At 37.0% G+C, this 16,445-nt stretch overlaps 1 protein-coding gene across 9 annotated transcripts in view; it reads right to left on the reverse strand.

Moving 5' to 3' along the window:
- Positions 1-16,445, reverse strand: part of UTRN (utrophin) — a 463,108-nt gene that overhangs the window by 340,079 nt on the left and 106,584 nt on the right. For all 9 annotated transcript variants that reach the window (XM_088795414.1, XM_088795413.1, XM_088795412.1 and 6 more), the window contains 9 exons: positions 14,997-15,089; positions 13,726-13,803; positions 13,265-13,357; positions 10,960-11,132; positions 8,488-8,603; positions 7,651-7,811; positions 2,977-3,180; positions 1,886-2,067; positions 1,031-1,181 (listed from right to left, as the gene is read on the reverse strand). In XM_088795414.1, coding sequence (XP_088651540.1) covers positions 1,031-1,181; positions 1,886-2,067; positions 2,977-3,180; positions 7,651-7,811; positions 8,488-8,603; positions 10,960-11,132; positions 13,265-13,357; positions 13,726-13,803; positions 14,997-15,089 — 1,251 coding nt within the window. The remainder of the gene's footprint in view (positions 1-1,030; positions 1,182-1,885; positions 2,068-2,976; positions 3,181-7,650; positions 7,812-8,487; positions 8,604-10,959; positions 11,133-13,264; positions 13,358-13,725; positions 13,804-14,996; positions 15,090-16,445) is intronic.

Here is a 16,445-nt window from a genome sequence, read left to right on the forward strand (position 1 = left end):
TAAATTTCCAATCATTACCCTAAGTGTTCCACTAATGAAATAAGCCTGTTATACATATTTACATTTCATTATGAACCATAGCAGTTTGAAAATGCAATGTCAGAATGATTGCAAATGGGATGTCATTACTTTTATTCCAAGTTCTGGCAACACCTAAACTAGGAATTAAGATAAGAATGTAGAATTTAAGTCAAAAAAGTCCCATATTTAACTATATAGAATCAGAGGTCATTTTCTCTAGGGAAGCATGGTATAAAGTGAGAGATAAGTAGATGCTATTTGATAGTCAGAAGCTATTCTGATTAGCTGCCCAGGAAAGCAATTAAGGATACACAGGTACCTTCCATTCTCACCTCTTTTGTGGGAAGAGCATGGCAGGTCCTAAGATGTATGTATATAGGTAATTTATTTAAACACTACCAATAGTGTTGTCAAATGCCTCTTGGGTAATGTTTAAATATCCCTACCATTTTATTCATGAGTTATCTAGGTATTTCATTGAAAAATCAAATTCTTCAAACAACTTGCAGAGAAGCTATTTACTCCACCTTTCTTTGACTATGAAAAGTTATCTCCTAAATTTGTCACCAAATTAAATTGTCTGCCACATTTTGCTTCTTCACCTAGTGCCCGCTACTTTCCCACTTACTCAGAGAAGAAGCAGTAGCTTTCCTTCAAGGATTAGGTACAGACAAATCCAGGGTTCTGCTACTTTACCCACACACATTAATGCTAACACACCAGGCTTCTTAGCCACTTACAGGTCTGAAACAACCCATGAGAATCTTATAAAAGCGATGTACATTCCTAAGAAAAGTATCCATAGCCATATAATATTTTACCTGTGCTTTCATCCCAGAGAAGTCACACCCCCATGGACTCCACCCTCTAAGTCGCTGAGTAAAAGCCAACACTGAGAGGTGGCCCACCTCTGTGCTAATGATAGAAGCCATCAGCCCCTGAGAATGCTAAGAGCTCCCTTTTCATATTTGATTAAAATAGGTATAAAAGAAATATGAGCCGGATTTACTTTATGATCTTCTAGCAGCTTTTGTAGAGATTTTAAATCGTCATCCAGGGGACAAGTTTCCATCTTTTGAATGCGTTCTTCGGTGAGTGTTAACCAGGCAGAGAGCTGTTGTAGCTGCTTCTTCTGCAGTTCCATCAGCACATCATGCAGCCTGTCCGTGGAGGAACATGGCATTATTCCCACTTGCTTTTTCCCTTTGCAAAGGCAAATACACATTCCAGGCAGCAAAGAAATGAGCAATGAAATGCATTCCTCTCTAACCATTCAAAGTAGCATTTAGTCTTTAAATATAGAAACAAGCAAAAAACTTTTATTTTTCTTCCTAAGTGGAGTCAATTGAATGCATTCAAAGGATGCAAATAACAGCACCCTGTATTCATATCAGAATCATTGTTTCTTCAGTCAGGAATTCCTGCTTATTAAATAGGTGGAAATTGCAATGGAATGCATTTTGCTCCTTAATACACACTGCAAGAAAGAAAATGAAACATGGAGGGACAAACGCTTTAAAAAATGTTACAGAATGGAACTGTAGATAAATAGTACATAGTCCTGTCTTCATATTGAGTTAATGGAAGCCAATTTTAATGCTGCAAATCGATAACCATCCATCTGAAATGCCTTTTCCCTTTTTGCTAATGTCTGTACTCTCAGCTTTTACCTTTTAATTTGGTAAACACATCAAAGGAGAAACAAAGATCATATAAAATTCCAGCAACATTACGGAAAGAGCCAAGTTTTTACAAGACAAGTTCTGTAATTATCTCACTTTCACCGGCATGCAAACCTTTATTCGAGCTAAACTGGACAACGCAGTCTAAGGAATCCCATGTCACTTTCTTTGCTTCCACTCACCGGGACTGTCTGTCCATGCTCTCCACCCGCAGTGCCTCCCATCTAGCATTCAGCAGGGTCATCTGTTCCTGAATCTCAAACTCCTCCTCATCTGACAGAGTGCCCTGTGTTATCAGCTGGTTTCCTGCCTGCAGGACACTCCCCACACTACTCTGGTGTGCAGTCAGCTCCATCATAAAAGCCTGGAAAGAGACATCATAGTAATTTGTGAGTTGATCATGGCAAAAAAAAAAATTAATAAATTGTAAATGCCTACATATCAAAGCTACAGAAAAAGGTAGCTACGTAGAGTGCAAGTAAAATGGACTTTGATCCAACTTTTTACGCTCTGACTATCGGAAATAAGCAGCTGGCCTAAGTAAAAAGGGGAACAAATCAAAGAGGGCAATAGTGCATCTGATAATACCAGTTATTTTCAAGTAAATGCTGATTATACTACTGAGAGATTGTAAACATGAAATTATGAGAAAATATAATAAATAAATACACCATGTGCACCCAAGAGGAACTGCTTAAAGAAGATGATTTCTATTATTTTCAAACCAGAACAGCAAAGAAAGCCTATCAATTAACCAAAAAAGTACTTAATCAACAAAGTAAATAAATCTCCATCTAATCAAGTCACTGCACAGTAATATAATACATCCTTGAAATATTAGAAAATTTTCACTGTATAAAATTATACACGAACACTGAACATAACATTGGCTTAATCATACAATAAATAAAAATAATCATGTCCAGGGGAATATTGAAAATATAAAGATTTGGTGTATTCATTAGTCATTTTGTGTTTTACCTATAACAATACACTTCAGAACAAGCAGTGCTGTGCACTGATTTTTGTCAGTGGCTCCACAGATTATACAAGTTACGATGATAAGATTAAAATCTGAAATCTAATTCCAATGCAGTTAACCATCCACGCCAACTTTATAACAAAACCCTAGTTCAGTGTCACAAGTCCTGAAATATGCCACAACCTTTCTGTGGAGCAGAATTCCGTCAACAATAACTGCCAGGAGAGAGGCCCCGATCACAGCACAGCTGCCACCACTGACAGGTTTGCTCATTGGCTACAGACGACTTACTTCGTGGGTGGCGAACTGATCTTTGACTTCTTCAACATCATCAGAAATGTCATCCTGCTCCTGGAAAGTGTCCTCCGCAGAAAGCAACCAGGTCAGCACTTCCTCGAGGGCGATCTGATAGCTGTCCAGATCCATGTCCACCTCTGTGACAGTGCTGGGGGTTTCGGCCCGGGGACTGTCATGCTCGTCCTCTGGCACTGAGCTCTATCAAAACAAAGCCAAGAAAACACCCTCGAGCGTCATGAGGACGAGAAGGTGGTCGACAAAGACACGCTGTATGGAGAAGCCTCAGGTAGGCAGCCCTGGGTTTCAGGCCCTCAGCAAGGTGAGCAGGGCCGTGAACTGGTCAGAACGCATTTATTCAATGTGCTGGGATGGCAGAGGGCAAAAGCGGCAGGCACTCCTGGATTCTGTGTTCATGGGGATTCTAACATCGTCAGGAAGAGTAAGATAACCCACATGAATCATTTCTGAACAAAAATAAAATGGCTATTAGCAAAGTTAAAAATGCCATGGTTCCAGGAAGAGATGCTACATGAGCTCAGCAAGGGCTAAAACAGGAAATGTTTCATTGAGCATCACCTTGGGCCTTGAAAGATAAATATAATTTAAAGAAAAAGAGATAAAAATCAGAACTCTGCTTTAACCCTAGTTCAACTGCTTTTACTCAAATGCAATTTTTAGCATTTTATTTTAGACACTGAAAGGCTGCCACACGTACAGGCTGTTGCACGGATAGTATTTTTTTTTGGAGGTAGTTACCCTCTAGTTTACTTGTTGGTCTTTTTTTTTTTCTTTTTTTTTGAAAAGCCCATGGGAATAAATTTTCTCAAGCTCTTTCAAAGCAATATTTTCTTACATATTTCAGAATCTTACAATCAAATGAACTATCCCATTCATTTGTTCCCTTTCAGAGCGAAACTACTTTAAAAATTTGCCTATAGCCTATCACCCACAGTTTTTATGTTATTTCAAACATACAAAAATATATAAAGAATAATATAAGAAATGCTCATGTATTTAACAGCTACAGTTTGTTAACATTCCCTTTCAAATTTGTATGCAACCCCACCAGACAACTGAAAAGGTTTTTGCCAACGTCACCAATAACCTTCCCACTGACAAACCACTTTTCTAGCCTCATCTTCAGAGTGACCATGTAATTAATCAACAACCTAGAACATTTTTTTATAAAAACAGTGCTAGGGCAATACACATACACCAGAACCATTCCAAGCAAACCCAGAGATCTGGTCACCCTCTGTTTCTCACTTAGCAGCGTTCTACCTGACTGGCTACGCACCCCTACCCCCATCCCCCCGAAGCTCTCCCCACTTCAGTAATACCACATAGGTTTAGCTCCTGGTTCAGTAGCATTTGCCAATCTGTAAGTAATGAATCTCCTCAAAATTAAGTCCTGGGACCTTTTTTGTCTCTCTGTGTACTTCGAGTGGACTTGTTCATTCCCACTGGATTTAAAGAACCGTCTACATCCTACAGACATTTGCCTTTATATTACTGGTCCCAAAAGCCTAATTCCTCTGTCCAACTACCTTAACATCTTCGCTTCAAAGTCATCAGCATATCAAACTATGTCTATATTTACCCTTTGTTTCCCCAAACTTGTTCCTCCTCAGGCTTTCCCATTTCAATAAATGGCTGCTTCATGCGCTTACCACCTCCAGCTAAAGACCAGGGAGCCAGCCTTGGTTTCTCTTTCTTTCATCTCTCACATTTAATATGTAAGCCATTCCTACCTTCAAAATGTGACCCCAGTCCATCCAGACCTTTCCATCTCCACAAGCACCACCATCTGTCCTCAGGACAATAGCCTGCTAACCTGCTAATTGGGTTCTTACTTCCCGTTGACACCCACACTCCTATCTCTACAATCCACTTCTCACACTGCTGCCAGAATGATCTCGGGGGAAAATGTAATCACATCCTAAGATTCCCCACTTAAAATTTTTCACTGCTTTCTCAATGCTCTTAAGATACAATTTAAAATTCTTAACATAGTTGACAAAAACACTGTAACAGCAAGAAACTGAGCGAGTGATTGTGAGTGTGTACGTGTGTAGGGTTGGATTTCAATAGGTTAATCAGGGAAGACTTTTCTGAAAAAGTTCCATTGAAACTGAGGGAAGACGGGAAGCTTGCCATGCAGTTAGTGGGTGAAAGAGCATTTCATAGAGAGGAACCCACACGTACAAGAATCTTGGGGAAGGAAAGGAAAAAGTCCACGTGACTACAATGCAGTGGCTTGAGACGAGTTGTGGAGGTAGGCTGGGTCTTGTAAACTACAGGACAAGATTAGGTCTTTCATTAGCATGAAGGCTGGAACACAAAGAAAATATAACCCAGAGACATTACAGAGGAAAAAACAAACAGACCCAGTAAACTGTAGACAGGGTTTAAAAATATGAATCAGTGAACACACAGATAAAACACTCAGTAATCAGGAGATAGATGGTGCCAAAGACAGAGAAGGGAAAATGAGTTAAGCTCTGGACCTAAAATTCTGAAACTGTAGAGTCAAAATAACCCTGGAGACCACTTAGTACCAAACCTCTATACTCTAATGAGAATATCTAAGAACTAGGAAAGTGAGTGAGTGACCAGCCAAAGGTCGCTGAGATACACACTATGAGATACACACTAGGATCTGTGAGGTGGGAGATGAAAGGAATTATCTAAATGCAAATGTTCAGAAGGTATTAATTAAAACACAAGAGGAAACTTTTTAATTAAAAAACAAGAGTGAGAGATTAATTTAAAGAGAAATGCAGGAATTATTTGCTGACCACCTAATGCTCTACAGCACCGGTTCGTAGAAAGAGCAAGGGAAGAAGGCTGGCTGTTAGTGTTCATTGCAAAGCAGCAGATGGCAAGCTCTGTCAGAGGAGATGATGAAAACTTGACCACATTTATTTCTTCAATTAACTTAATTCAATCTCTAAGGCACTAATGAAAGCATGCAAATGAAGAGGTTAATGTTAATACGCTTGTTCTTTATCCTTTAGCAAAAGGATTCTGCAATTCTTATCATGCCACCCTAAACCCTAAGCAGAAGCACTAATTTTATCTACATATTCATCATAAAAGGCAAATGAAATTTTCCTTTTTAAGAGAGACTGGCCTTAATGATAAGAAGTAAAATACCCCAGTTTTCTAACAAAGGGAACCCAATCCAATAAAGACATAATTCTGAAACCAAAAAGCAAATTCAGAAGGTTTTCTGAGCCACTTAAAAGGGTGCATCGTTAATGCAGGATAATAGCTATATTACTAGAGGGAAATGCTTCTCAGCATTTTTTTAGTCAATTATAAAAAATTACAGCTTTTCCTCCGCATCATTTGATTTTCAAAACTAAAAAGAGCCTTTGGTTCACAATCTGGCCCCATCTTTTGCCCTCTTTTCCTCAGTAAGTTTCTTTTTTTCTTTTCCTATAAATCATGCTATTTTTTTTAAATGAACAAATTAAAAGGACTGGTACCTACTACCCCCCAAAAAATCTGAAATAATAAGTTTTCTGAACCTTGGAGAAAGAAAAAGAGATGCTATGCCAATTCAAGATCATTATCACTATATGAGAATTAAGTAACATTTTTTTAAAAGGAACCTGTTGAGTGAGAATGAATGATAACAAAACAAACTGAGAAGGAAAAATTACAATAATAATAGCTGCTGCTTACTGAGTGCTTATTAATATTATTTTAGAAACTCTGAATTCATTATCTTTATGAACTGGATGGTTTTATCCAGATTTTACAGATGAAACTGTGGTTGAGAAGGGAAGTAACCAATCCAAAACAAGTAGGAACAGGGATAAAATTTAAGCTTCAACGCCCATGTTTTCTGCCCTCTAAAGTGTTTTTCCTATTCTGAAATTCATGTGTATCTTTCTTGGTTGCTAAAGTGTTGCACCAAATGACGTTTTAAAAATCTCGCTCAACTATTAAGATTCTCTCATTTTGTGAAGAGGACTAATTAGACTAAAACAGAATTAAGATAAAATATAGATTGATTCAAGGCAGGATAATTCAGGAAGAAAAATTCATGACTTTATATCTCCTGGAAAAGAAACAAGAAAAAAAAACAAAACTCATTTATATCGTAATGAGTAAAACCAATGCAAGCCTTCAAGTGAAAAACTCCCCAAGTAACATATTGTCAATTATTCCTCCTAAATGAAAGGGAAAATAAAGCTTGTATTTTGATAGTCCTTGTGAAAACATAACGGTAAACATCCTTTTGTTAGAGGCAAAAGGAAAATTAGTACTTAGAACAAAGCTAGGCTGACATGAGCAAAACCATCTTCAGCACATGATGACAGTGATAAAAGATGGCGACCAAATAAAAGAAAAACATCGGTTCTTAAGCACGTCATGAAGCGGGAGCATGATCACAGCTCTGGACCCTAACTCCAGCTTTATTGTGTGAAATAATATATTTTCCTTCTTAATAAAATCAGTTGAGCCATGGTTTTCCATTACATGCATGTGACATGTGGCAGTGTTCTTCCTGATAAACTGAACTTCTGAGGCTTACATAAGCTGACAAACCAAGATGTTCTCAGGTAAGACAAAAAATCCCCTAAAAGTATTTTTATCTAGTACCTAAGAGAAAAGAAATACGGCAAGTCAAACATTTCAATAAAAATTGACTTGTACCTGTATATTCATTTCTCCTTCTTCACATTCTTTCTTGTATTTCCTTGGCAGTGTCTCTACTTCACGGATGGCATCTATAGTCACTTGCTGAGGGAGCACCTCAAACAAAGATGTTAAATACATAATTATGGATTTCTTGTCAGGAAGCTGAACAGCAACATCTGAAAGTGGAAGAAAATAAGGATCAGCTTAAATTAGATGTCCAAAATATGTGAATTGCTCAATGGTAGATATAACTATCCTGAGTACCCATAAACAATACAATTATATGATCTTTGCAATACCATAGGTCAGTAAGTTTCTATTTCATATATGAGACAAAGGCAAAGACAGTCACTTATTTTTGTTCAGTATCCCATTTCTTAAAATTCTTCCCTGAAAGCTTCCCCCAAATGCTCAAAGACCAGCTACCATTTAAGGTAATGCCACAGATTTTATTTATATTATGAAAATAAGTCTAGACTTCAACTCTACAACATTTGTAACTAAAATTTTTACATCACATGCAAAAAGCTTACATAAAAATGCACTGTAATGAAATAAACCAAATACTGAATTGTTTATCTAATAATTCTGTTTTTCTAAAACTTTAAATCTTATACTGGTATCAAATAACTCTTCTCCAATGATGTAATTAAATTTCTTCCCAAAGGATTCTACAAACTGTTTAGTACAAAAGTAATAATAACTTGTCTGCAATAAAATGACTTGCACCATACCTCAAAAGGAAAATCACTACTCAGTTCTCATAATTACTTCTAAAAAGAAAAACACTGCTTTTCAAGTATTCAAAATTGTAAAGCAAAATCAAACTTGACATTAAACACCAAACAATACCTTCAGGATCTAACAGCTTTTCAATTCCCAAGTAAGTTTGAGCCTTGCTGAAAGCATGTTCAAGTCTCTCAATCGGAGACATTTTGACAACTCTATCCCAGCTGAAGAGTTCAGGTCTGAAATATCACCATGCAAACAAAATGCAATAAAGATGAAATATGTGGAAACAAAGTGGTCATGATTATAATCTAATACATTTCAGTTTTAGATTTTATTTGTGAGTTTAAATTAAAAGTTTAATTTTATATTTCAAAGACTTGTCTCATATATAATATCTTAAAATAACTTATAAATATGAAAACAACAGGTAAAACATTCCAAGGTTTTTGTGTCAGTTAAATACGCCATTTAAAATTTCTCAAGTAACCACTAAAAGACTAGAAATGTCATATAATATTTCCTAAATAGTAAAAGAAAAAAGGGGGGGAGGGAGAGAACCTACCAATACAAGAAAGAAAAAAGATACAGAAAAGAGAAATGAAAAGCTCAAAAGAATTGGTAAAAATGAACCTAAATATATCAATTATCACCATCAATGTTAGTGGACTAATTCTCCAATTAAAAGACCAAGATTAGCAGAGTAGAAAAATCCAGCTTCAATCTGCTCACAGGTTGCTCCTAAAACAAAGGCCCTGAAAGAATTTCCCTCCAGTCACCCTCCTCCATATTCCTATTGTCTAGTATTTTATTTCTATCCTGATTTTATTTTAATCCCTCAAACTGGACATTACTACTGCTTTGACTTAACCAAAAGTTTATCTTTTTTTTTTCCCTGCACTCTATCTGTTCTTGCGTCTTAGACCTACCTAACCTAACTTCCGGGATTTGCCTCCTCCATTCCCACCCCAGTTCCCTCTGACTTCATCTCCTATGACACCCCCTACTCATGCCACTGCACCCCCTGGCCTCCTACATACCAAGTATCTCCTGCCCTCTTGCCAGGTAAATTTTGCTTGAGCATGCTTATCACTTCTTTATGCTGTACAACTTACAGCTTCTTTTCTTATTATTTTTTATTGTCTGTTCCCCTCTGTTTGAATGTAAACTCAAACAGGGATTTTTGCCTGTTTTGTTCTCTATATACAACCTGTGCCTAGCACAGAGACAGTACTCCACACATACTTATAAATCAATTAAGTAATCAATGAAAAAAAGTTTGGGCTAAAATTCAAGTTTTCTAACAACATCTCTTAACCAACTAGCAACAAAGGGTAACCTCCTTAAACTGATAAAGGAGAAGTGAAAGAAGATTGGGTTTGGGGGTTGTTTAACCAGATAAAAAGTATATCAAAAAAGCTACAGCAAATATCATTCTTATGGTAAAACATTAAAACCACTCCCTCATTATCAAGAAGGAAACTTTCTGCTCATTATCACCAATTCAAATCAACATTGTATTGAAGGATGAGGCACAAACGAAGGGAAAAGAAAAGAGAAGAGAAAAAACCTATTATAATTCATGGACAGTCTATCAAAAAAATTTTTTCAGTCCACAGAAACAAATTTAAAATTTGTAAAAATTTAACAAGTTTCCAGATCTAAGCTGTAAAAAGTCAACTGTATTTTTATAGACCAGCAAAGAACATACAGGAATCAAAACTTGAGAAAATAAATAATTTAAAATAGTAATAAAACATATAATAAATTTTGCCTTCACACTGAAATCCTTGCTTCATCTGAAATTTATTTGTGGGTATCGTGAGGTAGAGATCCAATAAATTATTTACATATGGGTAACCAATTGTGCCATACCATCTATTAATCTGAAATATCGGTTCAGTTATGTGTCAGGATAGAGCTATGTGAGCTCTTTATTTGTCAGGTTGCAATATATGAAACTGCCATTCTTATATGTCCAATAGCGTCAAATATTAACAATTTCACATGGTTCAGCCTATAGTTACACTAGCGTACTCATAGTACTACATAGCCTTAATTAACATAGCTGCATAATTAATTTTGGTTTCCTGTTTGAGAAGTGTTTCAGCCTGGATCTTCTTCTTTATGAGTGTACTGGCTCTTCTTGGACCTTTGGTCTTTCATATCATTAGAATCTGTTTACCAGTTTCATGGAAAAAAAAAAAATCACTTTCTGTATTTAATTGGGATTACATTAAATTTATAGAACTTTCCTTTTGGTACGAGATTGAACACTAACACAACTCTTTGTACATATTACTGGTTAGTGCTGAATGAGTAGGATTGAACTGTAATATGTGAATCATTTTACACTTTTTTAACTTATAAAGATGTAGAGGGCACCATGGAGGTTGCACGGTGCCATTTAAGTCTTACAGAAATGAAGACTGGATGGGTAGTTTTCTTCCATGACCTTTCTTTTCTTAATGTTTTGGTAGCGCGTGTGCAGGGAGGACAGCGGTGGTAGTGGGGAGAGGGCTTTGGGAGAAGTAGTAAGAGAGAAGCAGAGAGGAGTCACAGATTTGGAAAGCCCGCGTCTGAGTAATGTCTCACTTATGTCGGTGGAGCAACGCGTTAAAGGCAAGTCCATCCGTCCAGCTGGTGGTGAAATTCAGGACGTTGACCTGACTGTACGGCCTGGTGGACTGGCGCACCCAGCTCAGCAGGATCTTCTCGCTGTTTGTCTGCTGCAGGTCTGACATGATATCCTTCATGACATCTTTGACCTGTGGAAGAGAAACCATGCCTGCCTATAACTTAAAACAGTTACTGGAATCAAGTCCTTGATTACGGAATATTAGATTAATAAACTATTAAGGATGAGGTCATTGGTATTCATTTCATTTCAAACTTTCCTTTAAACATTAGAAAGATAAATGCATTTTGAACAGGAATTATTTGGGGTACTAGGATTTGGAGATGATTGTTACATCACCTTTACACATTACAGTAGTTTCTATATCTTAAGCAATACTTATATTAGGTTTGGCAACAATGAACATTACTTTCATAGTCACTAAAAAAGTAATATTTTAATAATATATATTTACAAAGACCATTTAATAGGAATAAAACTCAGTTTTTATTTTCTACAAAAACAAGGATGCAAGGAAGAACTTTTGACTGACTATAAGATGAAAGACTGCTATACCTTTCCTAGTGGCACTGACAATTATAATCAAGAACTAATATTTTACAACATTAGTCTAAAGTAATATATGTGTTTTAAGTAAGGGCTCAAAGAATGATGTGGACATATCAAAAGGAAACAAGAGCTGATTTAAGTGGATCACATGGGCCAAATCTAGGACAATATGAACATCAAAATAAATAATGAGAGTAGAAAATTATAACCTACTAAATAAGTAAAAATCCCTGAGGGTGCACTAATATATGGATGGATGGAAGGAAGGATGGATGGATGGATAGAGATAGATAGATAGATGGATGGATGGATGGATGGATGGATGGATGGATGGATGGATAGAGATAGATGATAGATAGATAGATAGATAGATAGATAGATAGATAGATAGATAGATAGATAGATAGATAGATAGATGGATAGATAGATAAACAAGAGATACGGGAAAGCTCTTCCTTACAAGTAGAAAACCGATTAATAAAATGTACAAGAAATGATGAAATTAGAATATCAGTATTTGCCAAGCATCATAACAATAAATGATCAGGTAAGAATTATGAATGGATCTTAAAACTAATGGACAAAGATTTGATAAGTAGCCGAATATTTACACAGTTTCAAAGTATATCCCACAAGATATATTTTAATAACAAAGTCACTTTACAGTGGAGACACTTGCAGCGACATGACCCAAATGCTGAAAGTTAACACTGCCAGAAAAGGCCTAATGAACAGTACATGCTTCCTGATGTGGTACACTGAGAACTCAATGTCACTTTCGTGGCATTCCTGCCAAAAATGAGTAACCTGAATCTAAGCATGAGAAAGTATCAACCAAACCAACATGGAAGGCCAGTCTTCAAAATAACGGTCCAGTATTCTTCAAAAATGACTTTCCAAATTTGAAACATAAAGAAAGAATCTATTACACGATAAAGAAGACTAACAAGACATAGTAAATTAACGATAAATATCACTATTATTATATACATTTTATGTTATGATATTACTATTATGTTGTAGTCACGCAAGAGAATTCCTTGTTTTCAGGAGAATGATTTGCTTTTTAGAAAATGCACAATGATGTATTTAAGCTAAGAGAAAGGGAGAGAACATAGATATATAGACAACTGTTAACATCTGCGGAATCTGAGTCAAAGGTATCTGGGAATTCTTTGAGCTATTTTTTCAACTAAAATTATGTCAATTTTTAAATTTAGTATTAAAAAAGATACTGTTTTTCTATGCCAGGAAAATAGAGCAGTCAGTCTCTTCCATTCCAAACTGTTATGAGTTCAATTGTGTTCATATTTTGAATGAAGTCCTAACCCCTAGTAATCTCATAATGTGAATGTATTTAGAGATAGGGTCTTTAAAGAAGTAATAAGGTAAATTGAGGCCATATGGGGTGGGGGGCAATCCAGTATGACTGGTATCTTGGTATAAGAAGCATAGATTAGAATATGGACGCCCACAGAGGGAAGACCACGTGAGGCTGCAGAGAAGACAGCGTGTGCAAGCCAAGGAGAGAGGCCGCAGAAGAAACCAATCCAGCTGACACCTTGCTCTCAGATTTCTCTGGAACTGTGAGAAAATAAATTTCTGTTGCTGAAGCCACTCAGTTTGTGGTACTTTAAGATGTCAGCCCTAAGAAACTAATACACAAATGATACATTTTCAATTCCTATAAAGAAGTGATTAAAAATTTCCCACCTGCCAGTGCAAAATGATGCTCCAAAGCAACCCCAGAGTCAGTTTGTGATTTCCGTCAACAATGTCAGTTCCTCCTATATTCACTAAATCCACCTAAGAAAATGAAAACAGGACTTTTAGGACAATTTCTCCACAGAAGCCCAGGTTTTTGTTTTAGCACCTTTGGACAGCAATACCAGTGCATGATGAGAGAAATTTCATTTTAGAGAATCAGGTAAACCTAAATCTCAAAAATGTATGATTTGTACCCTAGATCAACAAAGCAATCAGAAAAAGCACAACTATTCCTTCACTGATAAGGTTCAATACTTCTCCTAAGAAAATTGTTTCCAAAAATTAGTTGAGGCCAATGCACAGAGTAGGCGGCTGGTTTCACAACAAATAAATGAATGAATGAATAATTTTCACAATGAATCATTGGGAGGCACCAAAGACCTCCAAAAGTCACACGGCAAACTTACATTGTTCTGATGTAAAACCTGCAGCACTCTGTTGACGTTATTTAAAGCATGTACCCTTGTAGAACCACGTTCCTTCGGCTGGAAAACAAAACACAAAATCAAATGAGACAGTCCCTGCACCTCCTCAGACACGGACACTGAGAAGGACAGAGAACAGCATCGGTGCCAGCTGCTCTGGCTGCTTTCTCAGGCCACGTGCGGGCCAACGTCGACAGAACGCAAACTCCCTCACCAACAACATCTTCAGATATTAGTTCCCTAGTTTATCTGTACACTGGAATTTCCCAGGGAGCTTCCAAAAATACCAATGCCTCTGTCTGTCCTCACCCCCAAAGACTGTGAGTTAGTGAGTCTCAGGTGTAGTTCAGGTTTGGAACTCACGGAAAGATTTCCCTGGTGATTCTAATGTGCAACAAGTTTGGGGGCAAAGTTTCCTTTATCTAAATCAGTCTGGATGCAGAGAGATTTAGAAGTCGCATCACCTCCACACGGCACAGAGCAGGGGGATTCAGAAGCACTCTCCCAGGTTCCAGCTAGCATTACAAGGGTTCACTGGGAAGGCAGGAATCGCCACCTGGGGAAAGGTGATCTCGGCAGCTTCTTTCTGCCTCACTGGCCAGGGAATCTTATCTGACAGAGATCAGCCTCTCCAACAGGGTCTACCCACCATCTGGAATGCAAAAGGGAGAGTGTAACAACCCACAGTTTGGCAAGAAAGGGATTCATCTCCGGGAGTGCATCTCTCTATGCCTTTTATAGTAATTCTACCTCTGGTGTTCAAGTTTGCACCCACAAAATGCATCCCCTTCATTAGCAGAGTTACTTCTGTGTGACAGCACAGTATCTCACACGTAAAGTAATAGAGTGGGATTTGATGAAGAAACAAATGCAGAGATAATACTGAAAACATGAATAAAAATAAATGTCATAGCTTTTAACAACCTTGTTTTAGTATTTGTTGAATAACAGTTTATTGTTTGTCTCTACACTATTACTCAACACATTATACCCTCTTCACATATCCATTCTTCTTTGAAATTCTCTGCTGGGCTATCTGAGAGCAATAAACTTCTAAGGTAATTTTTATCTTTGATAAAAATGGAGCCTTCCAGAAAGCCTAAATATTGCTCTATCAAAGAATTCATAAAGAAACTCTTTTTTAATATTCCTATTTCAGCCTTTACATTGTAAGTACGCACAGTGAGTCTTCAGGTATCAATAATGATCAGAGACAGACACTCCATTAAGCTGGTTCTCAAACATTCTCTCACCAGTGATGTTCCTGTAAGGCCTTCTAGAAGATCCAATAGTTTCCTTCCATCTTTGAGGTCTGTGAACATATCACTGATGGGTGGTTTCCCACTCTGTATAAGAAACAGTGAAATACCAGTTAATTCAGTAGCTGAAATTCCATACATGCCTGAAACAAATGAAGGGTTTCATTTTTTTTCCTAATTAAAAATTCTAGATGATCAGCAGACTATTGAAGTTTGCCTTGAATTGAAAGAACAAGTACAAATAAAGAGGACTTTGAAATCTCTTAAGAAATGTTTTAAGCTGAAAAATTTAAATTGTATTATTTATTAGAAAGGGAGTGAATACAACTATGGTTAATGTCAATATGACTTGACGATGGTATACATCCCTGAGAAGACATGATGAAAAGATGCATTAAAAATATAAATGAGGATACGACACCTGGGTACAGAGGCCAATGGAAAGTGTGTGGATTCTTATTCCATCACTGCCCTTGACATTCATTGTATGATGCTGTCTTTCTGCATTTCCATTATGGGAACAGGTCATTTCATTATCAATTTCAGCTCTTTGGTGCTACGTCTATATTTCTAGCTATTACTTTCTGAATGATTAGGACACTTTGGGCTCTGTGCCTAAGTCCAGTCCCAGTCCAGTGTCTTGAATGACAAAGCTTATAGAATTCTTAAACTTTCATCCCTGATTGATAAATAGCATCAGCTTCCACCGATAAACATACTCTAGTGTCTGAAGCCAGAAGATACAATCCCTTCCAGGCAGATGCGGACCTGTCTGTGTGTGTGTGATCTGACGGTTATGTGCAACAGGGCAATTACCTCACAGAAAATCAGGAAGCTCCGTTTTAACCTCAGTTTGACCATTAATTTACTGGCGAACCTAAGTCAGCTACTTAACCTCTTTCCAAATCACAGGTTCTAGTAAAGATCAAATAATTAATACTATGTGAAAATGTCCAGAAAACTATAAAGCACAGTGCAATAAATATTGTATCATTATGTTATATCAAATTATTCCCTTCTAATATAAAATCTCCACAGAGATTAATAGTCTCTAAGTCCTGTCAATAATAAAAACATTTTATAACCTTCTCACTTTAAAAAAACACACATAGTCATATGAAGCAAAATTTTACTCTGAGCTTGAAATGGAGGAGGGGAGACGGACCCATCCTGAGGTTTCCTGAAACTTGGCATTTGTCCCTTTTTTTCCTCTCCTCCTGATGCATTACGTTTTTAATTAAGTATAATGTATAGTCAGCTAATGATTTCTAACATGTGGCTTTTCCATAATCCATATAGTCTAAATGAGGGGAAGTATGGTAAAGTTTTCACCACGGACACAGGAAAGAGTAAACTTTAACTTATTCGTGTCAGAAACAAAGCTGCTTTTCTCTTCCCAGTGGCCATTTTCGTGAGCAGCGATGGGGACGTGGACACACAGAT

Source organism: Rhinolophus sinicus, chromosome 2, assembly GCF_057876585.1.
Source record: "Rhinolophus sinicus isolate RSI-liver-muscle chromosome 2, RSI-T2T, whole genome shotgun sequence".
Taxonomy (NCBI): domain Eukaryota; kingdom Metazoa; phylum Chordata; class Mammalia; order Chiroptera; family Rhinolophidae; genus Rhinolophus; species Rhinolophus sinicus.